At 41.0% G+C, this 27,415-nt stretch overlaps 1 protein-coding gene across 3 annotated transcripts in view; it reads right to left on the minus strand.

Annotated features, from left to right (window-relative positions):
• tmem131 (transmembrane protein 131) overlaps window positions 1-27,415 on the minus strand; it is a 34,547-nt gene that overhangs the window by 3,437 nt on the left and 3,695 nt on the right. For 2 of the 3 annotated variants that reach the window (XM_042216578.1, XM_042216590.1), the window contains exons 2-33: window positions 25,450-25,511; window positions 25,272-25,312; window positions 22,448-22,516; window positions 20,396-20,516; window positions 14,709-14,825; window positions 14,492-14,614; window positions 14,323-14,403; window positions 13,881-14,031; window positions 13,743-13,799; window positions 13,578-13,639; window positions 13,382-13,490; window positions 12,889-12,997; window positions 12,636-12,789; window positions 12,070-12,291; window positions 11,757-11,867; window positions 11,271-11,405; window positions 9,211-9,315; window positions 9,048-9,134; window positions 8,746-8,898; window positions 8,579-8,654; window positions 7,159-7,273; window positions 6,928-7,066; window positions 6,730-6,839; window positions 6,573-6,645; window positions 6,277-6,428; window positions 6,049-6,191; window positions 5,399-5,585; window positions 3,374-3,559; window positions 2,691-2,846; window positions 656-1,074; window positions 391-572; window positions 183-313 (exon numbers count right to left, since the gene is read on the minus strand). In XM_042216578.1, the coding sequence (XP_042072512.1) occupies window positions 183-313; window positions 391-572; window positions 656-1,074; window positions 2,691-2,846; window positions 3,374-3,559; window positions 5,399-5,585; window positions 6,049-6,191; window positions 6,277-6,428; window positions 6,573-6,645; window positions 6,730-6,839; window positions 6,928-7,066; window positions 7,159-7,273; window positions 8,579-8,654; window positions 8,746-8,898; window positions 9,048-9,134; window positions 9,211-9,315; window positions 11,271-11,405; window positions 11,757-11,867; window positions 12,070-12,291; window positions 12,636-12,789; window positions 12,889-12,997; window positions 13,382-13,490; window positions 13,578-13,639; window positions 13,743-13,799; window positions 13,881-14,031; window positions 14,323-14,403; window positions 14,492-14,614; window positions 14,709-14,825; window positions 20,396-20,516; window positions 22,448-22,516; window positions 25,272-25,312; window positions 25,450-25,511 (4,138 nt within the window). The remainder of the gene's footprint in view (window positions 1-182; window positions 314-390; window positions 573-655; window positions 1,075-2,690; window positions 2,847-3,373; window positions 3,560-5,398; window positions 5,586-6,048; window positions 6,192-6,276; window positions 6,429-6,572; window positions 6,646-6,729; window positions 6,840-6,927; window positions 7,067-7,158; window positions 7,274-8,578; window positions 8,655-8,745; window positions 8,899-9,047; window positions 9,135-9,210; window positions 9,316-11,270; window positions 11,406-11,756; window positions 11,868-12,069; window positions 12,292-12,635; window positions 12,790-12,888; window positions 12,998-13,381; window positions 13,491-13,577; window positions 13,640-13,742; window positions 13,800-13,880; window positions 14,032-14,322; window positions 14,404-14,491; window positions 14,615-14,708; window positions 14,826-20,395; window positions 20,517-22,447; window positions 22,517-25,271; window positions 25,313-25,449; window positions 25,512-27,415) is intronic. The other variant, XM_005919709.3, reaches the window with a different exon arrangement.

The raw sequence follows: 27,415 nt of genomic DNA on the forward strand, positions 1-27,415 counted from the left end.
GGTGACTGCGTGGAGTCACACTGAGCATTTCTATGTGCCACTGATGTTTTTGGTCAGATATCAGACGCAAATAGAACATTAAGAAAAGCCTTCTGTGGAAAATGTGAGGTCATAAATGAGTCCACTGTGTTATTTTAGTCACTTTAGGATGAAAAGTAAAAAAAAAAAAAAAAGACTCAAACCTGGATTTTTCTGCTTGGTTCTCCTTCTTTGTGATTACTTGTTTCTTCGTTTTGGGTTTTATAAGAAAATTTGATGTTTCTTCTTTTGCCATTTCCGGGGTTATTGTCCTTCCTTTCTTTTTTACTGGTTCCTGGAAAAAGTGATGCGTATTTTTAGCAAACAACAAACAGAGACCATGTGCTGGCACATACTTTAACATTTTTTTACCTCTTTAATGTTTGTCTCCACATCTGGATTGGAGGTCTCTGTAGTCGTGGAGGAGCTGTCGTCGTTGTCGGCGAGATCTTTGAGCTCGTCTCCCTGAGTCTTTACTGTTGACTTTTTCTCCTTCTCTTCCTTCTTTCTCTGGGCTTTTGCTTTAGCGCGCAGCTTCCCTTTGGATTCCAACCCTGCAAACGATATCAGCACACACTGTAAAACGCTGTGAACGACCACAGAGAATTTCTCCTCTCATTAAAAGTTGTGTCTGTACCTTTGCTTGGTATGGACTGAGAACTCTGCTCCTGAAGAGTTTCGGGACTGAGCGGCTCTGGACGGTCGAGGTCGTTGTCCATGGCTCCAATGAGGTTGGCGAACTCGTCGTCGGGGCAGATGCCTCTGTGAGGCAGCGACGGGCCGCCTAAGCTTGGACTCTGGAGGTCAGGCTGTTTGGTGCTGCGACCTTTGCGGTTGGTTACCTGGCAGGGAGCTGGAGGGCCTTCGTTGCCAGAGGCTGAACTTCCTTTGGTGAGCTGGGAGGAAGGAGGTTGCATAGGTGGGCGGGTGAAGCTGATCCTGGACCTGTTACCTTGGCCGTCGGAGTCTGGCGAGGGACGGCTGCTGTTCTGTCGGCCTCCCCGAGCTGACCCGTTGGTGGATGCGTATAAACCTCTGGAGTTTTGTGGTGGGTCGCTATAGATGAGTGTTCACAAAGAAGTCTGTCAGTAACTCTGTACATGCACATTTATAGTTTTAACATTTAAACTGTCTCTGGGCGTTGATAAAGAGCGTCAAACACGGCGGTTCAAATCTGTGAAGCCCCTGCTCGCTGCAGGGTGAAGCACCTCATCCTCTGAGTGACACACTGAGCACTAAGTGAGCATCAACAGGAACGACGGTGACAGAAGCTTAACTTTCAGGGGAAAAAAGCTTTTCAAAATCTTATTTTGTGGCAAAATCATCACTGCTGAGTCTATAGATTATTTAAAATAATTTCATAATTTCTTGAAATAAATGCTCAAATAGGCTCCCAGAACACTTTAAAGATGGCTGCCGAGTGAGAAGATTTGCATGTAGAACTATTTGGTCTTGATTTGAATTCTCAGCTGTACTGAGAACAAGCATGAGATAAAAAAAAAGTTTATCTGCAACCATAAAGTTTTGCTTTGTGCTCCATCTCAGTGCGCCTCCAATTAAAATTCAAATCGACTGAATGGCCGGTGATAACGGCCAATAAGCTGTTTCAGTGCCAGATATGGTAAAAACTGCAGGAAGCGGTTAGCCACAGGCAAACGGCCATCAGCAATCTTCTTGGCGTGTCAGAGGCAATTAATCCAGTTAAAAAACAGCAAAAATCTTCAAATGTTTGGACATTTTAATGACTGAAGCCTGAAGTTTAAGGAGTGCCTGATTATAAGGGCCAGATCTGGACTGCAGGTCTAAATTTTGAATGAATGAAAAATGACATTACAGAGAAATGATGCTCATCGGAGTAACTACTCAGTGCACGTAGAGCTGTGGGATTAACATGAATTTATTAATCTGTGAATTCTATAAATTTCAATGATACCTATATGAGGAGAGCTCACATGGACGCATGAATGTGTAGAGCTAAGGATGTTAACAAATGGGAAATGCTGGGGTGCCCATCATGGTCGTGGTTCAAAAATGTATTTCAACTTCAGCTGCCAACTCTACAAGAAAGCAGCTCTTAGTCTACAATACACACACACACACACACACGCACACGAACAGCTGGAGGTGATGGACGGTCGTTTTCCAGGTTTGGTGAGATCTGAACTATGTGCGAACAGCATCCTAATAAGTGACTTCAACATGCTGAAAAGGACTGAAAAGCTGGCTACAGACGCTTGGACGGGCTTAACGTGTCCAGGTGAGAGTCACGCAGGTAAGTGTGCACCAGCTCTTTTTGTGGTTAGGAGGCTAGGAGCCAAAAAAAATTCAGTTTGGTGTGAAAATGACACTAATAATAATAATAATAATACTAATAATAATAATAATACTAATAATAATAATAATAATAATAATAATAATATTACGTTCACCCTCACATTCAGATGTTTAGAGGTTGGACACTGATCCTGTTTTATCTTTAAAAATTGTTCTAAGTTCTGCACACAAACATTTGAAAGGCTAATTTTTAATGTGCGTTTGCTGCACCACTTTTATGTCCTCTTTCATCTCAAAAATCTGTTCTCTTTACCGAGATGTGCTCGCACCTTTGAACACACCCGCTTGTGCCACGTGATCGGGCTTTGCCCAGGTTGTCACTGAGCATTTACACTTACTTTGAATCAGTGTGAATTTGCACAATGTCCCTGAGATTGAAGGGTCTCCCAGTCTCCAAGGTGGAGTTGGATTCCACGGACACGCGCCTCTTGAAGGGCTCCCATATGCTCTGAGCCTCCAGGTAGGCCGTGGTGATCACTATCAGAAACATGGAACTGTAACACAAACAAACAGCACACATGAACCGTTTGTCAGATTGAGATCAAGCTTTATTCCAAAGCCGTTGCTATACAAGCATAATTGAGGCTTATAAACAATCCCATGCAAACATGTGACCTATCTGCAGAACTAGATTAAATATCCTACCATTAAACCTGAGTGCAGGGTTACAGCGTGAGCGTGACAAGGCTGCTGCTATAACAACACTTTTTGTTTCAGTGTTTTAAACAAACATCGGGCTCATTAATAAAAGTGCAGCTCTGTCTCCAGGTAAGAGCACCTGTTAGCCTTGAACACCACCCTGTTCCCTGTGGGTGTGTGAAGGTGGAGCTGCATGAATAGCTGAGAGCAGAAATGCGTGCACACAGATCCTCTCTGCTGTTTCCTCATCCTCATCTGTCTTTAGTGAGCATATAGTCTTTGCTGAAGTCAACTCTACAGCTACTCAGTTTTTTGTAATGAATTGATTGTCACATAGAACCGTGTTCTGCATGTTTTGCTTGCGTTGTGCGGCGACACCCACCTCATAACGATAGACACAATGATGTAGAGCTGGAGCTCCCAGGTGGGCCTGGGCAGGGTCTCTGCACATGTGGCTAACATGTGATAGGGCAACGAGGCATTGAGGACAAACACAAATTCTGAGCCGCCGCACGACACCAGCTTCAGCTCCCGGATCACTCGAGAGGAAGTGAAATCGGGTGTAAACCTGACAATAAAGGAGAGAGAGAACACTGAGCAGCCTGTCCTGCGATCCACGTGAAACCTGCTAATGGGAGGAAACACCTGGGAGGTATCTTTATGATTTATGAGCTAATGAGTTATTTATATACACAAAGATATGTACAGTATAAAGATGAAGGGTGTGTCTGGTTTCAATGTTTCTTTGCCTTTAATAAACATCTGAGAGGCTTTTGTCTGAACGTACACGCCTCAGAGGATCCAGCCAAATTTCTCTCTGTGTCCAAATCTTTAAAAGCATCCATTGTGTTTCACCTGACAGTCCCGATCAAAACAAATTATATTTACAGCCCAATATCACAGGTAAACTCTCACCGAGGCAGAAACAAACCAAGGACAGCAAGAAGGTTGCGTACATATAAAAACTACCAAAAATAAAGGCTTGTTATTCAAACTCATTAAAATAGGTGGGCAAATCAGACAAATACACCAGTTAGAACGATCTACAGTAATAAGTATTACTATTGGGACACGAGATGCATTATTAATGTTTGAATTGTATTCAGGTGTGTCAGCACCTGGGTGTTTCTGTGTCCGCACAATAACAACAGCGCCCTGGAAAAGTACAGGAATTCAAACGAAACAAAGCCATGAAAACACATTTATGGAATTCACTCAGCTTATTCTTTTCATATCTCTCACACACACACACACACACACACACACACACACACACACAAACACAAACACTTTGTGTCCAAGTGCATTGTTCCTATTTGGAATATTCGAGTCATGACTTGCAGGAGTTTATTCTGGAACCCTTTTCACTTTGAATACATTTTCACTTCATTCAAATATATTCTTTTATATTCTGATATCCGTCCGTTTGTACGTTTTCACGGGTGGTGCAACCATAAACAAAACTTATCACAAAGCAAAAAAGGAACAACAGTAAAAATGCTTCGTCATTCAGAGGACCCCCTGAGGTTGAATATGGAAAGATTAATTGCACAATAAAAAGCACACCAACGACCCTATAGAAGAGATTTCAAAGTGCTTCTGAAGCAAACTTTTAATGAAGCCTTAATCTTTGAAATTTACAAAAAACAAAAAACCCAACAGGGTTGACCAATCTAGCTTCAACTGTAAACATTATCAAAAACAAAAAGGTTGAAAGCTGATCTATAAAGCAGCTTTAAAGAGATGGCGACCACAAAGAGCTAGAAATGAGCAGAATAGATTAGCTTTAGCATAAAGTAAGCCTCAAATACGAGTGAAAAAGCTTTATAAACTGTCGTGCCCTAATAAGTTTGATAAGTCATTGTCATAGTGTCCTATATTCCCACTCTTCAGTCTCACTGCTATGTGGGTTTGAGCACTCTTTTCATACACCTGTCGGGGCAGAGTAAAGAAAGGCTACATTTCTGCCTCAGGGCTTTGCAGCTGTAAATCCTTCTCCAATCACAGCATGGCTCTCCTGGCCACACCGCTGGGCCAGATTCTGACACCTCTTTGTTACGTTTTATTTTACAAATTTAGGGAAGCAACGTTTCAGTATCAGTGACTGTGTTTTTGTAGCATTACTGGAAAAAGTTGAATTAATGCAGGTGTTTCCATTATTGATTCCCCTGCCTGACAAAAGCACTTTTAACTACTCCCCCGTGAAGCTAACTTTCTTCAGACTGGCTAACACCAACAAAGAGAACATTTAAACAGCACTTAAATGAGCTTCTGCGCCTCAGATGGCCATATTAGGGATGGCTCGTGTGGCGAAGGGGGGAATGCACGCACGCACACACGCACGCGCACACACACACAAAGGAAAACCACTGATGATGGAGGTGTGTGTGTAGCAGTGAGTCCTTACAGTATGACGAGGTCTTTTGAAGCATTTGGCTTGAGTGCAAATTCTTGACAGTTGAGAACTTTGAATCCGAATCCTTCGCAGGCTTGTCCATTGATTTCTGCCGATTTGATGGTGATCGGGAGCAAACCCGTGTTCTCCACTCTGAACGTCCTTTTCAGAGTGAAGTTTGGCTCTTTCACTTTTGTTTCTGAAACAAAAAACAGGGACAATCAAAAGATTCAACTTAATGTTTCAAAAGAGGAAAAATTAGATAGAACATACTGAAACACACACACACAGTAAATGTACTGGAATAAATCCTGTTAACAGCAGGGCTCACTGCGTGTTTGGATATTTTCATTTAGGAAGTTTAATTAATACATAATGTTGTCTTTTTCTCGGTGATATTTTACACGTCTAATCTGTTTTATTTCATTGCATTTATTGAGCTTTACTTTGCACATCTATGAGTTCTCGTGGATGGGGCTGCCTTTGAAATTGAACACTGGCAGATTTACTGATCTTTAGAAAAATAGACCAGCAGGCCAATTACTAACATAATGAGTACATGTTCCTGCCAACAGACAGTTGAACTTAAGATGAACCTCTACAACATGACTGGCTCACATTGATTGGGTGACACCGCTCTCTTGCATCGTTTATAAACTCACTCTCTGTGCAGTCTTTCAACAGAGCTTCAGTCATTTTAAACCTCAGCGAGCTGCCTTGTCCTGGAAGCTTCCCTCCGACCTTCAGGCTCTCTGTCGTGCCTCGTCCGTGAAGTATGATCGTGTCGATCACCGTCAGGTTGTTTCTAAACAGATGCCCCAGTAAAGTGATTCATTTCAATGGAGGAGTGCATTTTTGTTTTAGTTTCTAACATTAAAATGTGGTATTACCTGACTATGAGGAGGGAGGAGACGGTGTGGTTTCCAATGGGAGTAAATCTTATGTTGAAAGACTTGACTTCTCCAGGCAGCAGGAGGAGGTTGTACACAAAGGGCCTGGTTGAGCCTTCTACAAAGCCTGTACTGCTCCTCATTAGCGATGTCTGTCACACAAACGGAGAGACTGTTAGAGACAAACAGCTTCCACATGCTGTCAGATCCACGGACAAGAGGACAGTGATTAGCAGCACAATAAGCAGCCGATTCTCCGATTTCCTGAAAAGCCACCAAATCAACAATGGACTTACTTGATTTCTGTGAACCTGGAACTCGAAGGTGTTTGTGTTTATATTGATGTTGGATAAGTTTCCTAAAGGAAACCTGAAAAAGAAAAGTAGTAAAGAAGACTGTCAGCGTAAGCTGAGGGAAAAAAGAATAAGCGGGAGTTTAGTTGTGACTTCTTACCTGTCGGCCAGTTTTCCAGAAAACACAGAGGGGTTTGGTAAAAGCGCCAAGGGGAGTACTTGGACATAAACAGGGACATCTGCTGGGTTCTGCAAAATCACCTCCTCGTCCTGCGGAGAAACGATGTCATGCCTGAGTTTGAAACATGTTTAAAACACGCAAAACCTGTGTGCCGTGTGCTAATGGGCGAGTACTCACAGAGGAGCTGTTGGTGTTGGTCAGGGGGAACGTGATTCTCTGTGAAGAGTTGACCAGCGAAGGCCACGTCAGGTGTGCGGTTATTTTAGCCTGAACGTTTTTCTGGAGATCTGTGTTAACTTCAAAGACAGCTTCGATCCTTTGGTGAGAAAAGAAGTTACATTTTTACTTTATTTTATCCTGGAAAGAACTTTTATTTCATAGTGCGCTTTGAATGCACAACGTGCTTACTTGTGCACAGAGCGCTCCTTGAGCTCTTTCCATCGTCTGAGGAGCTTCTGGTGAAGATCGACATCGGCGTCCCAGATATCCTCCTGTAACGCCAGCCCGTGAGGTTTAGCCTCAGCTGTGGAAGGAAAAAAATAAATAATAAATTAACCACTGAATTCTTAACCATGGGCTCAGACTAGATTTATATTTTAGGGATGGGACTCGACCATAAACCCACATCTCTCGAGGATTAGGGATGCCACGTACTGATGATACTGTGAGATTTAAAAATGACACATCGGTATTATCTGTCTGCTATGCATGTATAATAATATCAGAAATAACACTTCAGTTGTTCTTTTTATACATTTCTGAGCCGACTTTACTGCTGTTGTTTACAGACACCTCACTTCTCCTTTCCTTGCTCTCGGTCTCAGTGTGTGCACCTCCTCACATACAGAGTGGAGAGATCAAATAATATTAATGAAGCTGCGATGAAAGAGTCCAAATAAACTAAATAACGAGAGATTGAAGCTGCTGCGGCGGAAAAAATCATCGTCTGACCAAAACTTGCAGTCGTTAAAAAAAAATAAAAAAATGACTGCAAACAAAGAATAGCTTCTTCATGCTGTGTTAGCACTCCTGCAGCTAACTTATTAAACACAGAACAATGAAATCAACTGAATTGACAGTATCAGACTCAATATTCAATCAAGAGTAAATCCAAATTTACTCTGAATCCTCCAGTTCTCACTTAGCGACGTTAGGGAAGGGAAAAAAAAAGTCACTTCAAAATGAGCAGATGTTGCTCCAGATAAAATTCACCCAAAAGGGCTGCAACGAGTTTGTAAAACTGTATTAAACAACAGTTCTATGGCTACTGGTACTGCTCCATCTCTCTTTAAGCAGATAGTTGTTCAAGCCCTGCTGAATACCTGGACCCCATCTTACCCAAAAAACTACCAGCCTGTCTTCCAGACTTCCATTTCTTTTAAAAGTCTGGGAAAAAGTCTTTCTTCATTAACAGAATCCACTGATAAAAGTTTGCAATGATCTGCTCGGGCTCTGGGGACTGTGCCATCCTCATCCTCCTTGGCTTCACTGCTGCATTTAACAGCACTGACCACAACGCGTGCACATCAGTGCTGGTATCTGCACTACGCTGGTTCATCTTATACCTGAATAATAGATCCTTCTCTATGTTTACTGTAAACTATTCTTCTTCACCAGCAGCACTGTGCTGGTGTAGGGTTCCATCTTAGGTCCCATCCTGTTCTCTCTATACATACTTCCTCTGGATCAAATCATCAGTAAACATCAAAATTTGAGACACTAAAAGGATCCCACCTCCTCACAGAGACATAAGTCCGGTCTAAAGGGTTTGTTGTTAAAAACACCGACGTGCACACAAACACAGAGTTTAATAACAACTAAAACTTACATTTAAGCACAAATGGCAGGCCCACATAACAGTGCTCACCACACTGCAAGCCGGCGTCAAAATAAATGTTTGCCACCTGTAAAACAAGTAATAAAAATACGTTTGTGTCTCAAAAAGAAAGCGTGACCCACTTTTTGTGTTGTTGAGGACTGGGAGGATTTTTGTACCTTAGACTTCCGTCTGGGCTCCAGCTCGTCTTTGCTGTTGCGGAGACGTTTGTAATAAAATCGGATGTCTTCTGTCAGGGAGCGGATCTGCTGCAGTCTCACTTTCTGTGTGAAGGAGCTCTGTATGCTAAAGCTTTGGTGAACTACCTTCCCCTAAAGAAGAAGACATGTAACTCAATCCAACACCTCAGGCATTAAACAGGAAGCTGGCTTCTTCTTCTTTTCTTTTTTTTAACTTAAACACTCATCTTCTGCACGCTGCCAGCACATGATGGCTGTGAAATCAATTTTGTGTTACTTACTGGAAATGAAGGTGGCAAAATGATGTGTTTGGGAGAGCTGTTTAATGTGCCCACTGCGACGACAGCTTTCACCGGGATGGTTAATATCTGAGGCCAAAAACAACACCAGGTTATGCTTTTATGTTGAAGAAACTGCCTGAAAACTACACACCAGCCAGCCTACCTCATAATCTGTGGTGAGGTGTACAGCCCCGTCGTACGTGCCCTCCAGAGCTTTGGCCACTAGTGTCACTCTGAATGCTGCGTAATATCCAGATGCTAATATGACCTGTGAAAACAAAAAGGTTTTCTGTCTCTCAACACTTTGTGAACAAGCTACAGTTTCTCTAAAGTCCGTCCCCTCTTGTTTTGTTTTCTTTGCACACATCATCAAATTGCTTGGAATAACAATGTTTTATCTCCGATCTTGACACTGTGGTTGAAGAGCTTCCACATCCGAGACAGCAAAACACACAGGCAGTAAATTTCTTTCACAGGTTTCAAAGCCTTCCCTTTAAAAAGGAAATGAATACTGAAATGGTTCTCCAAAAGCCAAAAACAATCAGGAACATAGTTTCAATTTGGATTTAAGATGATTAAAATGTTTAAAACCAAACAACCAAATGACAGAAAAGATTATCTGAGTAAGAAGACCTCTTAGATTCAAAATGAGATGCTGCTTAGAAGGAAAAAGCTTGAAATCAAAGAACAAACAAAACTTAATTATTTGATTTTTTGTGACGTGCATACTACTTGAACAATATGATGCATGTCACAGTTTTTTATTATTTTATTTTATTTTCATACTTTCCAAACTCTTTTCCCCCTTGAGAGGTTTCTTTTTTTATCATTTTGTTTCATTTTCTGATTTGTTTAGCGGAGCTTTTAGATAAATTGACTTGAGGGAATCTCTGAGTGCTTCAAACGGTAGCTAGAATGGCTTTCAGGGCTTTCAGGGCCTACTTTACAAGCTCAGCTGGTCTGACAGCTGGTCTGACAGTCTCAGTAATATGAGAAGATGCTTCTTCATTAATCAGCAGGCCAAGTTGTGTATTAGCTACCAGCAACACTGAGGAAAATATGCTGCTACATGAAGTTTGTCTCAGCCGTTTCCTCCAATAATTAAGTCTCTTTTTTGTTTTTGTCCAGTGTTATTATCTTTATGCTTTTTAAGATAAGATAAATAGTTCATTACACCATTTATTCCTCGGCTAGTAATGTCTTATCTATTTAAGAACTACAGATTTCTAGACTTTATGATACTTTTGTGGTTCTGCCAACTTCTGCTCAGCGTCTCTCATTTCTACTTTTAAACAACTTCCTGTTTTGTTGTGATCTCTGAAGTACTCACAGTAGTGTGAATTACTAAAAACAACATTAACTCAGCCAGGCAGCAGCCTGATCTGTGTTACAAACCTCATTCCAGATAAAATCGGTACAAAGAGAGAAACCTCTCAACTTAAAGCTCAACTGCAGCAGTTTAACGCCTGTGACACAGGAACAGAAACAAGCGGCAGTGCGCTGTGTGTTTGATCTGTTTCCTGATAACTCTCTGGAGAAAACCTGAAATAGTGCATTTTGGGTAAACTTTCAAGTTTCACATCACCCTGTGGACGAGGTGGGACCTCAAATTACTTGCTAAAAATACAAAAATCTTTTGTACTTGAGGTTTTATAATGCAAAGAGGTAAAACTCTGCATTTTGCATTCATTAAATATACTAAGGTTAATGTATGAATGTGAGTCAGCCGTTTGTGAGGATGGGGGGCACTGACTGGAGGACACCAGGCCCAGCTAAGCTGCATCTTCTTTAAGCCTTCATAGTGCATTTATGGTCAGCATTGAAAAACCGAACCGGGAGCTTCAGATTAATGAAATACTTTTGCTTATGTTAATTATTAGAGCCAAAAAAGTCCAAATTGTAAACTGCGCAAAACAATTATTTGTTATTTATTAACCTTTTCATGTGAGATTCATGCTTTTTCTCAAAAAAACATGAACATAGATATTTATAAGCTGTCACAATTTTTAAGTTTAAATTTTCACAATTAAATACAGAAGTGGTGACCTTGTTCACGTGTCTCACGAGAAACTCCCGTCCTCACAAACTACAGCCACAAAAGTTGAAGTGAAACTCATGTCGTAGGATTTCACTGGACTGATTGCATCAGACTGAAGCTTGCTCTGCTCACTCTAGCTTCCTGTGGGGATTAGCGTGATGGCGTTCGGGCTGTGGAGGTCTCACCGTTTTATGATGGGAGGCTGAGGTGTTCTGCAGCTCTTCCAGGTGACCCTGGGCCACCGTTGTGTTCCCTTTTTCGGTCTTCAGCAGCTCCATGGAGAGACTGTCTCCTGTGACCAACCAGGACTTAATCTCCAGCTGGAGGACAGAAAAGAACAAAGTGGCGCTTTTTCACTTTTGCCAAGCAGCATTAAACTCTACATGGTTTACACTGTGGAAACAACCTAACAGCCTAACCCTAACCAGCATCCGTTCATCTACAGTGGAGTTTTTAACCAACAAACCGCAACCAGGTTTATCTGAAGATAAGGACACGACAGCTAACTCAGTTTACTCAGCACTTTGCAATCTTATGAAATTGAGCACGTCCATGGGGGAAAAGCTTTAGAAGCCTAACGACACATAAAGGCCTGAAACTTTCATCCCGAGATGCCGAGCTATGACAATTTACAATCGATCACTCCAATATCAACTTGTACGGCTTCTCACCTCTATGGGGTTACTGTTGACCACTACAAATATGATGCTGCTGGTGTCTGTTGCACTGCGGACACCAAAGTCCAGCAGGTTCTCCTTCAGACTGGGAGGCAGAACCAGAGGCTGTAAAAACAGGCAGTAAAAACAGCATGTTACACACTCTAAAGTAGATTTAAGTACCAGATTCAACAGCGATGTATTATGAAGCTATAATAGTGTCTGGCATTAGTGAACCAAACCACTGAGAGGCAAGAGCATCTATAACTAGCACAGGAGCTTTCAGTGGATATTATTTTATTGTTTAAGAGTAAACAATTGTATTTACAATGATAGACCGAGTTCGCCCGTCTGCACCCACTTCACGTTCACTGCGTACCTCCAAGAAGCCGGTGTAAGCACGAACAGGCAGGTGAAACTTTGATGCGTTTGTGATGAGCAGGATGTTGCTGTCTATGTGGATTGATGGTCGAACCGGTCGGAAGAGGAGGGAGAAGATGTAATGCGACTTGTGTGGGGGGATGAGGATGGGCGTGCTGAAGTTCTGCACCTAAAACAGAAAGAAAAACATAAATAAATGAAAGCGATGTCAGCGCGATGCTGGAAGATCAGACTTCACAGTCGGGTTGACCTTGGATGGGTCGTTCCAGAGAAATCAGTGAGTATCTCCAACCCGAGACCCGACAAGCAGGTGATTGTTTTACTACAATAAACAATGATAAATTCCATGAAGCATATGCACAATGCACTTAGAGGCTGTAACGTGGAAAATATTCATATTACGAGGGTAACATTTTACATGTCTATTCTAATTATTGTACCCAAAAAGATTCAGTTGAACTTTTCTCAGCTTTGACTTTTTTATGTTTCTTTGTTTAATGCATTTCTGCTCACATTAAACATTGTTTTGGCCTCTTCGGGGAGGGACACGTTGTGTATCCGGATTGCGAAGCTGAAGGCATTCGTGAGGAAGATGGGTCTGTCCACCGGGTCCACGGGGCTGTCCCTGATGTGGAACAATGTGGCTGTGTGGTCAAAGCCCAGGTAGCTGCCACAAGAGGAAGCACACACACAGCAGTGAAGCTTCAAATTAACTCTTACAGCAACATTTTCATTTGTCTCCTTGTTCATCCTCAGAAAAACTTACCCGTCTAAAACCTCTGCTTGGTATGGGATTTCAAGCTTGGAATAACTCTTCTCTTTTGCTTTAACTGTTATTTTTCCAGATAACTGATGTGGTCTTCTGGCTTTTGAGGCTACAGGGAAAAAAAAAAAAAAAAAGATTCAGAGAGCAGATAAGACACTGCAAAACACATCCAAGGGCCTGCAGGAGGAAGCTGCGCAATAGAAAGGAAGGAAATGGAAGGAACTTCTAAAAACTAAGTCAAAGGAGAACAACTGAAGCTTTTGATTATTTATACAGATGTGTATCTTGAAGGTGACGTTATGTTACTTAACATAACTTTATAAAGAAAGCTGCCAAAGAAGCATCATGTTCATGAGTTTCCTCAGGAGGAAGAAACAGCTGATTCAGCTGAACTCTTATGAATGACCATGTCACAGGTCAGTGTTAGAGACGGCGACAAGTTCAGCTTCCTGTGACCTGCCAAGTAAGAGAACTGAAGTAAAACTCAACTTACCATCAAAACTAATACTTGCGACTTTGGTATATCTGTTCTCTCCAGCTTTGAGTGTAACTGCTTTGAAGTCTATTGTGATGGCTTCATTTGACGGTGTTGTACGTACACTCTGAAAAGCAGCATGAATACAGTCATGGATTCTTACAGCCTTGAGATACTTGTTGTGTTCATGCTTTATTTTGCTTTGGATACGCACCGTAATGGGAACATCTTTTGTCCCTGAATTTAAAAGGTGTAGATTCAGCAGCTTTGGACGATCTGCAACACGAGGAAGTAGGAGGCAGAGATCAGAGGGAGGAGTCGGGAGGTTGGTTTGAAAAAGAAAATACTGATAGATGTCGTTTCTTTAGGGAAAGCAAACCTTGTGATCTGAGTGTACCAAAGTCGAGCATCTCTGTGGAGGAGTATATACCAGGGGCTGCAAACAATGAGTGAAACACGAGTGTTAGAAGGGAATAATGATTAAAAAGAACTGTCGCACAAAGGTTTAGCAGCACACCTGATGTGACCTCCACCTCTACGGGGAGGATGATGAACTGGTCCTCATTGGGAGCATTGGTTTTGATTCTGATGAAAGCTGTGTGGTTGTCCACATCTCTGGACGAGAAGCTGGCTCTCATCACCCCTTTTGTCTCAAATGGGGGAATCTCCTGGAGGAGGGGAGGGTTGGTCAGCGTCAGTGGGACCGCCTACTGTCCTTTAAAAAGCTCACTTTGCTCTCATTCCCATTTTACTCTAATCTGTATGATTCATGGGTCAAAATAATCCTTTAGCTACTCTCGCTTTAAGACAACTTTTGCCTGATTGGCTTTAACAGCGTGTGGGTGGGGTTTCCCACATCACTAACAGCATACAACGACCTCATTGTTGGAAACACCGGCCATGTTTAATGTGAACAAGCACAACAGGTCCATAGCTTTAAAATCAAAAGGAGGACTCACCCATAATTTTATAGTGCCTCCTTGTTGGCCTGTAGGAAGCTCCAGATGCAAATCCCCACCACTGGAGTACATCTCAACCACCTGAAGCAAAGACAAGAAGCAGACCAAATCAATCATCAAAGAAAATGTGCAAATAAAATAAACAAAGGGTACAATGTGTCCGTATTACCTGCAGTGGTTCACCGTACGGGTTGTGGATGTTTATAAGAGGTGAGAAGCTGCTGTTTACTGGGACTCGGGCCCCAATGAAGGGTCGCAGTCTGTAGGGGTTTGGTATACCAACCCCGAAAACCTTCAGTTTCAAAGACAGATACGCAACATTAATCACATGTTTCACACAAAAAAAATGAGAGAGAAAAAAAAAAGGTGTGCCACTTCATTTGTACCTGGTATGTAAACACTCCATGATGTGATGTATTAATAAATAAAGTATTTTCTACATTCCCAACTACTCGAGCAAGAAATACCACATCAAATGATGTGTTCCCTCCTGGTGGTATTATCTGTTGGAAAAAAAAAAAAGAGACATTATAAAAGACATTAATAAAGAGACGCCAAAGAATACAAATCTGTAAAAGAATTAAACCCCCCCCCCGCCCCCTTGTTACATTTGGCTAATTGATGATGATTCTGTACGCTCAGTTTTTATGCTCTAGCACAGGGGTGTCGAATTCCAGGCCTCGAGGGCCGATGTCCCTGCAGGTTTTAGATCTCACCCTGGGTCAGCATGCCTGACTCAAATGATTAGTTCATTACCAGGCCTCTGGAGAACTTCAAGACATGTTGAGGAGGTCATTTAGCCATTTAAATCAGCTGTGTTGGATCAAGGACACATCTAAAACCTGCAGGTCATCAGCCCTCGAGGCCTGCAGTTCGACACCTGTGCCCTAAGCCTGCAGAGGTATGTAGGTGTAGGTGAATAAAGCCTGATAACTGGTTAGTGGACCATCCTTAAAGAAAAATCCCCCCCCCCACCCCCAACCACACAAAGGTCAGGACAGAAGAGAAAATACTTCATATGAATATGGCCATGGATCTGTGTCTACTATTTTCTAAATTAGCAGATGCAGGCATTTATTTCACTTATAAAAAAGAATATTTTTAAAGACTGAAAGTCGACTGAACACCAGCTTATTACAGATCTGTCACATCTACCAGAGTTCGTGGATTTGAACATATTTCAGCACTTTGTGTGTCATGTTTGTATTCATCTGTTCATCATGTGGCCCTTCACTTCAGTAGCTAAGTCACTCTGACCCTGAAGGATAACGTCACCAACTCCAGCTCTAAAAAGAGAACCCAAACAGATCCCATAAGGTTATTCACATGCACTGACCAACAAACTTCTAACCTCACAGATATCAACGCCCACTTCCACACCACCTGATCGTAAAAAGGTCCAGTGCTATGAAAACATCACAGCTCCATGGTAACTTTAGCATTTTGGTGGTGACGGTTTTTCAGTGGGCGATTGCTCAGGGGGATTTCTGAGGTGGATTCCATCCTGCTGCATTTATAACAACATGAGTAATCCACAACATGAGCTGCCTTTAAAAAAAGAGGAATAAATTATCTATGTTTGTATACTAAAACCATTCTCAAATATACTCGTATAGACTTCAGCCAAAGCAGAATCTCCTGCTGTTGGAGGTTAAATGTTAATAAAGGGGTGTTAGATGATACGTAATAGGTTAAATAATAAAAGCCCGATCAGAGATTAATCCAAAACGTGCACTTTAAAATGTGCATTATTCATTTATTATGTGATCAAGTTTTTAACTCTGAACCTTCATCAAACAGGAATTAAGCAGACTTAACAATTTAAAGCTTTTTGTGCAGAACAATCTCTGAACATTGTGCAAAAGGGAAGAAGCTGACTGTGTAGTGGCCTATGGCCATGGAGGGATACCAGATGAACAGGTATTCAGATTAGGACATTACCCAGTTCGTCTTTTCAGTCTACAAACCTTTTTCTGGTTTTGGTGTGTGTAAAAAAATTAGCTAATATACCACTAACCTAATGTTAGTAGGATGTGAGGAGGAAAAACAAAATTTGAGTCCAAAATCCAAAGGTATCCATTCACGTGCAACGAAAAACAGTAACAAATGATTGGTGTTGATCGCCTGACTAACAATTCAACTCTTCCTCAAGACAAATAATAATATGATGTTCTGTTCATTTTTTTTTTTTTTTTTTAACTGTAACTTCCTCTGTGCCGCGTTCAAAGAGACAATACTAAGAAAACAAAAGTGAAGGTGATGAAATATAGGATTTTGAAAAAATGTACTCTACAATATATTCAAGTGATAAAGGCACGGGTAGAAAGTATTACCGCATACTTTAAAGCAGAGACTCATGAGGTTGGGACCTGCTGGCAATCTCTTGGTAGTACAACCATAACTAAGATTCAAAGCACATGTTGAACTACAGCATGTGATCAGAGGAGGGATCCCCAAACATATCTGCTACAGCAGCACATACAGGCTAACCGCATACAAGCTCGTGTGAAGTTTGTAATGATGCAGTTGTCCTCCTAAGCTGTCAGATTTCACGTTTAATAGCACAGTTCCCAGCAAGTTCTAACAGAAGAGTTTGCCTTTATCTCAAAAACGTAAAGACTCGCTGATCTCAGTTCACATGTCGTTTCTTGAGGGAAACATAAAGCATAAAGTTTACGCTGCACTATTCTGGTTTGTACATTTGTCGCCCTCTCATCAGACCTGCTCGTCTCCAACCTGCTGATGTGAGCTGCGTCTTCGGTTTTTGCATAATCTTTCACTCCCATCGGAACATTTCTGCGGTTGCAAGCTCACACCAACTTGCCCCGTTAATAAATATGTTCAAAATGCGACACTTTTCCTGCAGAAAAAAACAAAACAAAAAACCCAAACTTGTTCCTGATTAATGGACACCACAAGAAAGCTACAAATATGAATGAGCTAGAACCTCTCACTTCTGATTTTTTTTTAAATGAGTGGCATCAATGAGTTCAAATCCATTTTAGACACAACTTTAACCGATCAGAGCAATGACATGTGTGACGTAGAGCTGAACGGGAAACGGCAAAGAAGGCCGTGATTGTGAACTGCCACGTTGCATAAACAGTTATGACTGGCCTGCATGAATAAGGGTGAGTGGAAAAGTCTGGCTGAATGGGAGGGAATGGAATGCACTGAAATGTGAGCTCTCATATTTGTGTGGTTACCTAATTCTGCCTAATTCTCTGATGGTTAACAAAAAATAAAAAAAAAAATCTCCCTGGAGGAGTGAACCTGTCTGGCCTAAAATCAGTAAGCCTATTCAAACAAGCCTTAACGTCGCCTTAAAATCTGCCCTGGCTTCAGTCCCACAGAGCGACTCGGTGTTTCTCAAGTTGTACTACCATTTAAATGCAGCTATTAAAAGGACTTTGATCTTCCTGCTGACTGCTCAAACATACTTTTGTACTTTTGTAAAAAAAAAAGCACATTTTAGCACATTTATCTCAGCAAGGCCTCACTCCATGACAGATAGGATTCTTAAGAATGTGTGCATTCACCAATTCAAAGAATTGCGAACAAAAAGACCTGACTCAGATCCCCCTGCTGCACACCTGTATAGGCTGTTGTCACCACAAACACCTTGTTCTAGAAGATGATTCACTGGCAACACCTTAACAGCGTCTCAGCCTCTAAGACACAAACTGCCTATTGTGAAGCCACAGAACAGGTTTCTCATATAAAAGGGAGGACTCTAATGCAGCACAGAAAAGCATTCAAAAAGCACGTACACATGATGCACACACCTTCTTATTCATGGGCTATTCTTTCTTTTTCTTTTACCATTTTCTAAACACCTAAATACAGCAAAACTACCAAATGCCAAAAGCAGATTAAAAAAAAAGTGTAAACAAGTCAAAAGTGTCCCGTTTGCCTCAATGACATCTCTGAAAGGTTAAAGCTCCAGCAGCACGTGCCCAACACATCTAGACTTGTAGTCATCATAAAACATTACACACACATTTTAAACAGGACAGGTATGGAGCAGGAAAAACATAAAACAACCAAAAATATGTAAATACACATAGAAATTTTTTATTTTATTTGTAGCATTATTTTTATTTATTAAAATTAAATGTAATTTTTTTTTTACTCAATTAAAACAAATTATTTACATTTCGGTTGAATTTTTTTTTTCCTTTGTTTTTCCCCCAACTCTATACCAATCTTATTTTAAATGTCTGGAAAATGTTTGATGACGAGTCAGACGAAGTCACCAGCCAACCCACTCAAATAACAACTTATGCTCTCTGCACTTTGAAGCCGGTAAAGGCATGGAAGACACAGTCACAAAACTAGGCAGTCACATGTAGATCCACCTGGACCCTCACCCTCACTAATGACAAATAACGTCACTTATACCCAAGCAGACCTGAGCATAGTCGAAGATGTGTGAAGTATAACAAGACATGTTGGGCAGACGGTCCCAGACCTTTAGATTCAGATGCTGGGATGAAACTAGCTCATAGGCCGCCTGGTAAAGGAACACCGAAAATTCCCACTGCTGGAGAGATTAAATAAATTCATTAGACTTCCCTCCCCGAGAAATAACCAAATCACAGCCCCTCATATTAAAGGCCACATCCACATTTCTTCAAGCAGCATCAACTGTTGGGACGAGACTCTATGACCAGATCCTGCATACAAACAATCTGTGAGGAAAAAGCTTTCTGCTGCTGGAAGTTTTCAGATTTCTGCTCATGTTGGAGCAGGCATTGGTGTGCATACAGGAAAACACAATTCACGCAGAGTTGTTTGTGTCTACTATCATAAAGGGGAAATCACAAAAACATGTATAAAAGCCTGCCTTCAGCTTAAGCCCTGCAGTGAAGAAAAAGTCATAAGGTACAAAGAACCTAATAGAGGAGTTTAAAACAACAAAAACACAACTTTGCCACTGCAGACACTGTTTGTGCTTTTCTTTAATTTCTTGATCTTTGGCATTTTCTTTTTTTGTGTGACTCTTGTTATTTGCAGCAACCCCAGGGCTTCCCTTCTCGTGGGTAGCCTCTGCATTGATCAAAATCCCATAATCGTTCTCTCTGTGCAGATGAAAACTCCCAAAAACAACTTTTCGTTTTCCCAGCAGGCTCTGTGAGGGCACAGTGATCATTTTTCCACACTTTACTAAACTATGTCTGAGCGCATGATCAAATCCAAGACTAACTTTACGAATAGCTCATAAATATCATCATCATGATCTTCAGCCTCATCTTGCTCTTCTCCCATATTTTCCCTGCAGGATGATTTCCCTCCCCCTTTTTTCCTAGTTGCAATAGAACAACATTTACAGGCTAAATGAAAGCAGATATTCATGTTTCATGAAGTGGTGATCATTCAAAGTTTTATTTAAAAAGTTCCTGAAAATGTTTAACAAGAAAAGAGACTTTAATTTGGTTAACATTTGTTTTCATTTTAGGTTTGAAGGATATTTTGGTACCCCGAAAACATGACATGTTCTTGTCTTTTGTATGAAATACATTTTACTGATGATTGAATTTCAACTGGATTTTTCCACTCGGTGTGGGAACAAAGTCACTGCATCTGGTTTGGTATGAGTCAGAACGGCGTGAACGCAACTCTAAAGGCCTGAGCTCATAACACATAACAGATATTTTGCTTTGCTTACATAATTTGATGTGTCAATAAATAAGTTTGATGGCTTTAATTTTGATTCTACAATTTAAAAAAAGAGAGACAAAAATAAACACATTAAAAACTCCTCACTGCTTCCGTGTGTTGCAGAGCATCACATTACCAGTGACAACCAATCAGTAAAGACACTTCATGAGAGTCACAGGTCTATCCTCGCTCCTGTGTGTTTACTGTGCACTACCATTCATCCATGCAGTCTGACTCGTGTGTATGAAGACACACAAAATGATAATACTGATAAACACAAAGTCAGTACACTGAATTCATTTTCAAGATTAAAAGCGATCAACTTGCTTACACACAGCAATAACACACACACACACACACACACGCACAAAATAAATGTGGTTTCAAAGGTTTTAAAGTGACAGCTACTTACCCTATTCTGGAAAAAGGATGCATGAAAATGTGCTGTTGTTGCTGATATTGATATCAAACTAATTTCTTCAGAGCTAGGGTTATGTAAATAAACTTTTTCCATTTTTGGCATTCCAACGGGCCTGGAAGGAAGAAGAGAAGGCTTGGTTAGAGTATATAACAATATATGGAAAATGGAGCCATAACTCACATCTCCAGCTTTCCATTTTTATATTCTTGGACTGTATTACAATAGCTTTGCATGATTCACAGCTCAAATTAATAGTTTTTGCATTATCCTGGGCTTTGTGCCTCTGTGTTTATTAGTGTTTATATTAGCATATTAGGGATATCCCCTCTCACTGAGATAATACAGATCAAAGAGATCCAAGACAGGAAAATTTGGACTACATATGCTGACCCCAATGTTTGCAACCCTGGCCATGTTTAATATGAGCATCCACCATGACGCATTCAAAGAAGAAACCGAGCAGCACCTATAAACATGCCATGAAAATTAAAGGTTTATGAGCTTGGGGAACTGACCGGTTTAGACTGTCTTACGTTAACAGATACTTCAGAGATTTTTGTACATTAACCTACAGGTGTAACTTTCCTGTGGGGACAGGATTTGACATTCAAAAGAGTGACTATCTCTGCATTGTTAACCCAACACCCCAAGCTCATCATAAACTCTTTGATTTCCTGCCTCAGAGTGAACCTGTGGTTTCTGTTATATCAGTATGCTATGAAAATCAACTCGCAGATACACCGAACTCGGCGTGTTTATGATTCTCGTTACTGAGTGAAATAAAATTGAGGGAAGTTAGTTTTCAAATTCTGCTAAAAATATTTTGTCTGCTGGTTAAATCTGAAATAATCCCCTGAATGCTCTTTGACACAAAAAATGTATTAAATACATTTTAAAAAGTCATCATTCTAAAGTCGAGCCGCCATCATCACAAGCTCGGTGACACAATTTTTATGCCCTTAAAACAATCACAGCTGATAAGCAAATTGTTTACTAAGAAAGTGGGACAGGCGAAGATGGGCCGCGACAGCCGGGTGTCTGAGTGCGAGTGACCCCCGCTCCTCCGAGCGCTCCTGAACCTGCACTCTGGTCATGTAAAATTTAGCCACGCTGGGTGGGTGTGCCTGACTGGAATGTGACATATTAAGTCCTGCGTAGGTAAAGCTTGGGTCTGTAAGAGCTAAAGCATATGTGGTTTGTAAAATGAATTCCACAGATTGCTCAAATATTTTCTTAGAATTTATTGTAGACATGCAGGTGCACTCTGAGTGGAGGTGCACTGCAGAACGACTAATACCTAAGAGCTGTATGAGTACGGCTAATACTGGTTAATATTATGATCAGTTATTTAACATGTTTACTCTCAGACCCACAGAACCAAACAGTAAATTTATTAAACTTTTTAAAAAAAGAGGAGAAGAAGAAACCTGTCTTTTTATCTTTTGAACGATTGAATGGGGTCAGCTCTATATTTCCATGTACGGTTATAGCTTCTTTCTTTTTTTTTGGGGGGGGGGGGGGGGGTGTTTACCATGAATTTGCCAACTTTTCCTACAACCTTTGATATGTATGTTTAATTATACTTGAGCTTTTTTGATTGTATGTTTCTTTATAGACTACACTGGGGTGTTTTGCAGTGAATCGTGACATTTCCTGTGGCAGATGTCTTGATTTCAGGAGTTGGAAAAAGTACGTTTCTGTATAAAATATGACTGAACAATGAAACAGTTTGGTTATCTGAGTGAGAATTAAGTTAATTTCCTTGAACTATGATCATATTTCAACTCCGTAAACTCCATAAATATGTAAACGTGGCGTTAATCAAAACTTCCACAGCCTGGTGGGGACTAACGTTTTAGTGAAGGATGTGGTAAAAAGCAAAAAAAGACTTTGGCACGATACTGGTTTTATCTTTTAAAAATTGCCGTAAGGCAAATTGAAGTCTGATCCAATATTCACTCAAGTGCAAGTTCAAACAGGACCAAACAAACAATGTGAGAATCAAAGCGTAAATCACACCCCTCCAAAGAGAAAGAGACTCACTGTTCATGAAAATCCAACATTGGAGGTTCAAATCGTATAGGTCGACAGTTCCCACCGTGTGTGGACGTGCTGCGAGAGACAGGAAGGTGTGACAGCAGCAGAAAAATCAAAATAGGAAAAACAGCCTCCATGTTGGTGTGCATTTCAAACAACTGAGAGGTCAAAAACACGAGCGCACGGTCAGTTTTCAGACTTTTTTTGTGAGTGCGTTAACCAGCAGTGTGACCACTCCCATTGGCAGAGCATGATTTCCATATGTAAAGTCTCCATGAAAATCTAAAGATTCACAGGAAAGGCAAGAACTTTACTGATGGATATGGAAGTACGCGCACACAGACTCCTGTGTGCTAAAAAACAAAAACCCCCCAACAACAACAAAAAAACCACCTCTCTCTTTGTGTCACCCTCGGTGTGTATCACTCCCCTTACAATAACAACTAGTTTTGAGAATCGGGTAAAACTGGCCCCGTCGCGCAGCTCGCCAAACCTGTTTGACAGCAGGTGTATCTTAACAAGAGAGAAGCCCGTCCCTAAATACAGGCAACTCGTCTTTTTGGCCTTTATGCAAATCGCATGAAAAGAAAAATTCATCAGCAATGCAGACGTGGCACTCAGCGGAGCCTCGGGTAAAATATGTAATGTCACCGCCTTTACAAACACCACAACAAACAAGTGAAAATGTTTCATTGTGATTTTTCAAGAATCTCTCACAGGTAACTGCTCTAACACTACCTGGCAACTTACAGGAGATCAGTTTCACCTTTTTACTACCCAGACAAAGGAATCAGCAGTGAGGAGACACGATGAGCTTCCCGCAGCACACAGCAACGTGGCGGCCCTGCCATCGCTTCTGCCATCGATGAAACAACTACTGACAAATTTCGTGACATTAAGGAATCAAATGGGTCCTGGCTGTGAATCCTGTCACTGGGCTCAGCGCTAATGTGCTGAATGCCAGCATGTAACTGGAGCAGCCTGAGGAGGTCACAGTTAGGACTGGGGCTGCTGGCCACAGATCTCCAGTGACAAGTTAACAAGTTAACATCAGCATGGCCAAAGACGTCACCGCCAGTTTTTTTAAAGATTCTGTTGGTTTCGTGGTACATCACATTATCATTAAAATCATTTGTGCATTTGTGGGTGTTTTTCTGTCAGGAGAGCGTGTATTTTATTATTTTTTTAAAGTAAGGTCATCATAATAAAACAAACTAAACACAACTAAAATACTAAATATTATCCTCTCTGGCTCTTAAATACGGACCTTAAGAAGCTGCCAGGGGCTTGGCTGTGATCAAGAAATCCATCATCTTTCCGTCACCAGGCTTCGCTTACTCTAACAGTGGCTAATCTTAATCTCGCCAAGTGGTCACAAAGGTGGTTATCAACTGCATAAGTCAACACCAGGTTTCCTAATGTGGCGATAAGCACGTTCGCATGAAAGACGTGGTGTTCTGACGGATCAGTAGGTACCTGTTGATCTCTTCTCTCAAACACAAGCTGCTCCAGAGCAGAACAGGGGTCCAGCACAAGTTACAGTGGTTATTTACACCAGTAAGAAGTGAACCACATTCACAACAGTGAAAGCACCTACTCCTGCTTACTACACCAGACCTCTGGCGTTCTGTAGTTCTGTTGTACCACTTTCTGTTTTCAGTTGGCGTTTCATTTCCTGTGGCTTCTGTGCTCCCTGGTTACTGTTAGTTGGTGTTTTAGTATTAGTTGTTTATCTTTTGGTTACTTCCTGTTTTACTTTGTAAGCTCAGTCTCACCGGTGTCTCATTCCCGTTTTACTTCCTTTTTTTTCCTTGCTGGATTCCCTCCCTTATGTTTCCTTGTGTTCTATTGCTGGGTTTCCCCTTTTTTTTTTTTCTTTTTTCCTCTGACTAAGTCAGTTTTTTTGCCTTCACTGAATAAAGACTCCTTTTGTTTCTTACCTGCCTGCCTCTGCATTGCCACACCAAATATACAACACCACTGTAGCTGTTTGTTCACCAATACAGAGGTTTATCTGGCAAATACATATCGCAAACAGACAGGTTTGAAACCACACACACACACACAGAAAAAAAAAAAAGGGGAAGTTTAACATCTAAAAAGGACTGGAACACACACACTGACCTCAAACATAACTGTCTAGGGAGTGGTCACGCCATGCCCCTAAAGATAACCTTTTTATGGTTTACATGCTGTCTGAGCTGTATGCTGGACCCTGATAAAACATCCATCTGAAAGGTATGCGAGCCCTCTGTGACGCTTCAGAACCGCTATACAGGAACATGATGCAACCAACTGACTTTTTACACACTTCCTGTAATGAAAATAGTCCTTACTTGTTTGAGCACTTCTGCCTGTTGTTGTGCCAAAGCTGGGATAAAAAGAGCCTGAAGCAAATAATAACTTCCTCAAAAAAAAACAAAAAACACTTCAGTCACATTCGACTGCATGAAAGAATCCTGCCTGCTTCTAACAGCTGCTGCAGGCTATAAAACCAATGTCACTGTGGACTCGACTCATCCTAGAACATGTGGCCAGAAAAGCGCTCAGGGTGACACAGACAGAGAGGTTTCTCTGATGATCAGTGGCACAGATATTTGCCCTTTTTCCCCACAATCTCATTTTTTTGTATAGTTTTACCCCCTAAATGATCTTAACATGCTGTCACAGCAGCCGCATTGAAGCAGTAAAACTTGTTTTGCTTTAACACAATACACTTTGCGTTTGCTTGTTGTCCAGGCAAGTTAATGTAGAAGCACACTGTTTAAAAATACAAATACAACATTTTATTGAATTCATGCTAGTATAAAAAAGGGAGGATTTCTCATACCTTTGTTGATGATATAAACTAAAATCGATGTCAGACTCTCCCTGCAAGCACAACACAAACATACAGTAAGAATTAATCACAATATCAAAAACCAGGGGATTAATTTGGTAGTTGAGCAGGGCTTTAGCCTCTTCTTGCTCTGTGAAGGTCCGTTACAATACCATTTTAATGGCCTTACCTGTAAAAGGCTGCCCTCGCCAAAATGTAGAACTTCTAGTATTGTGTCTGACTGAATGAATGCTGCAAAGAGAAAAATAGGAAGATCAGAGAGAAACACATTTTTATACTACATAAAAGAAAGCTAAAAGGGGTAAATGTTCAATAAACAAAATCATAGCATACTGATGTGTGTGAGCTGCTGATTGGGTTACCAAAACCAACTAACGCTTCATTTGCATGGCAAAGCACCTTTTTGAAATCCCTGAAAAGGTACAGACTGATTTATGGACTGGAGATGGCAGCAGCTGCTGATTGCTGTCGAATTTAACAAAATAAAAACCAAGTTCACAATATCATTAAATAAACCTTTCTGATAGTGGCTCCCCATAAACAAGTCAGTCAGTCCTTCCCTGCTGTAGATAATATTACCACTAGATAATAAGATAAACTTCCTGTATGAACTTCAATCTTGTGTACTGAACTAGAGACAAGAGAAAGTTCAGCCTTCAGATCTGTGCTCCTTTTCTGCTCCACGTGCGGTGAAAGAAGGATCTAATCCAAAGCTACTTTCACCAGAAGGAATCCCGGCTAGGTGATGAGCCTGATCTCAAATATACCGTAGTAGAAAAGCAGCTCATTCATTAGCTAAGAGATCAGATCAAAACCGGATTTTTGAGTTTGTGTGAAAGTGATCTGGTTGCAGTTTTTAACTGATTTTAAATGTGCTTTTCAGCTCTGAAATTTGAAAACTTTCATTAAGTATATTAAAAAAAAAAAAAAAAAAAAAACGTAGAAAAAGGAAACAAAGCAAATCAAAAAATACAAAACATCTGAAGAGTGTAGAGAGGGAACAGCCTCACCCCAGTCTCCAGCTAAAATGTGCTTCAATACTGCATTTAATTGACCAACCCAATAAACCCAGCTATCTTATTTTACTTTCTTAGTTTGATTCTCAACTCCAATTTTCATTCAGATTTCATTAAACTAAAACATTCTTTCACACCTTTTTTGTGTTTAAGTTTAGTTTGAGTTAGGTGTACAGGTTTTGCCACCAATAGTCTCGGGAAGAGGGGTGTACTGGGGGACAGTGCCAAAGTATGTGGTACAACCAATGTGTTCCAGTTGTGTTAGTCAGCCACGGAGAGAGCGAAGCTCTAACATTCAAAGAGCTAAAGAGCTGAGCGTTAAAAATAATGCCATGTCCACTGCAGCCACCAGTTTTGTTTTTGTTTTCTTTAACGTTTTTTTCTGTGCTTCTCCCACTCTAGTGAACTTCACTGTTAGTCTCATCTCTGATCTGGCACATTCATCAACCAATCAGCATATGAACGATGCGCAGCGCCACACACATTGAGCAATATGTAGTTGGGATTTTGGAGGACTACACCAGAGCATTTTTCTCCAAAGGCTCTCTGTAAAACATTTAAAAAAACAAAAAAAACAAAAAAAAAAACGTACGCAAACAGACACAACTGCGGGAGCAAAACCTGAGCATAACCCAGGTCTCAATCACTGCTGTGAACACAGAGCAACTCTGCACGTCTGTTTCAGGGTGTTATATAAATGCCAGGGTGGGGTTAAGTGAAGTGAATCCTCAGCAACCACCATTATCGACATGATTTTAAAAGGCCGGATGTCCCTTCCATCATTTGCAGAGCTTTAAATTTTGCCTTAAACTTAACAGATCTCACAAGTTGTGCTACTAGCACGACCTTTTTCTGTGTTCACAGCTCACTGTCGGCAAGCGTAATTGTTACGTTAAACTAACGGCTACGTTTAATAACACCCTGCAAGCTACAATGTAGGTTTTAAATTCAAATATCTGAGCAGAATCAGGGGATCTAAGCAGTTAAGAAACATTTCACAACTTCATTGAGCCGATGAGACACAGCCAACATCAGGCTGAGCAGAGGTGTGAAAAAGCTACACTTCCTGCTGTACATCACGAAAAAAAAGCTAACAAATAATGAAAGTCTCAAGCTCTG

The sequence above is a fragment of the Haplochromis burtoni genome, unplaced genomic scaffold (assembly GCF_018398535.1).
Source record: "Haplochromis burtoni strain Fernald_Lab_line unplaced genomic scaffold, NCSU_Asbu1 Contig_13, whole genome shotgun sequence".
NCBI classification, from domain to species: domain Eukaryota; kingdom Metazoa; phylum Chordata; class Actinopteri; order Cichliformes; family Cichlidae; genus Haplochromis; species Haplochromis burtoni.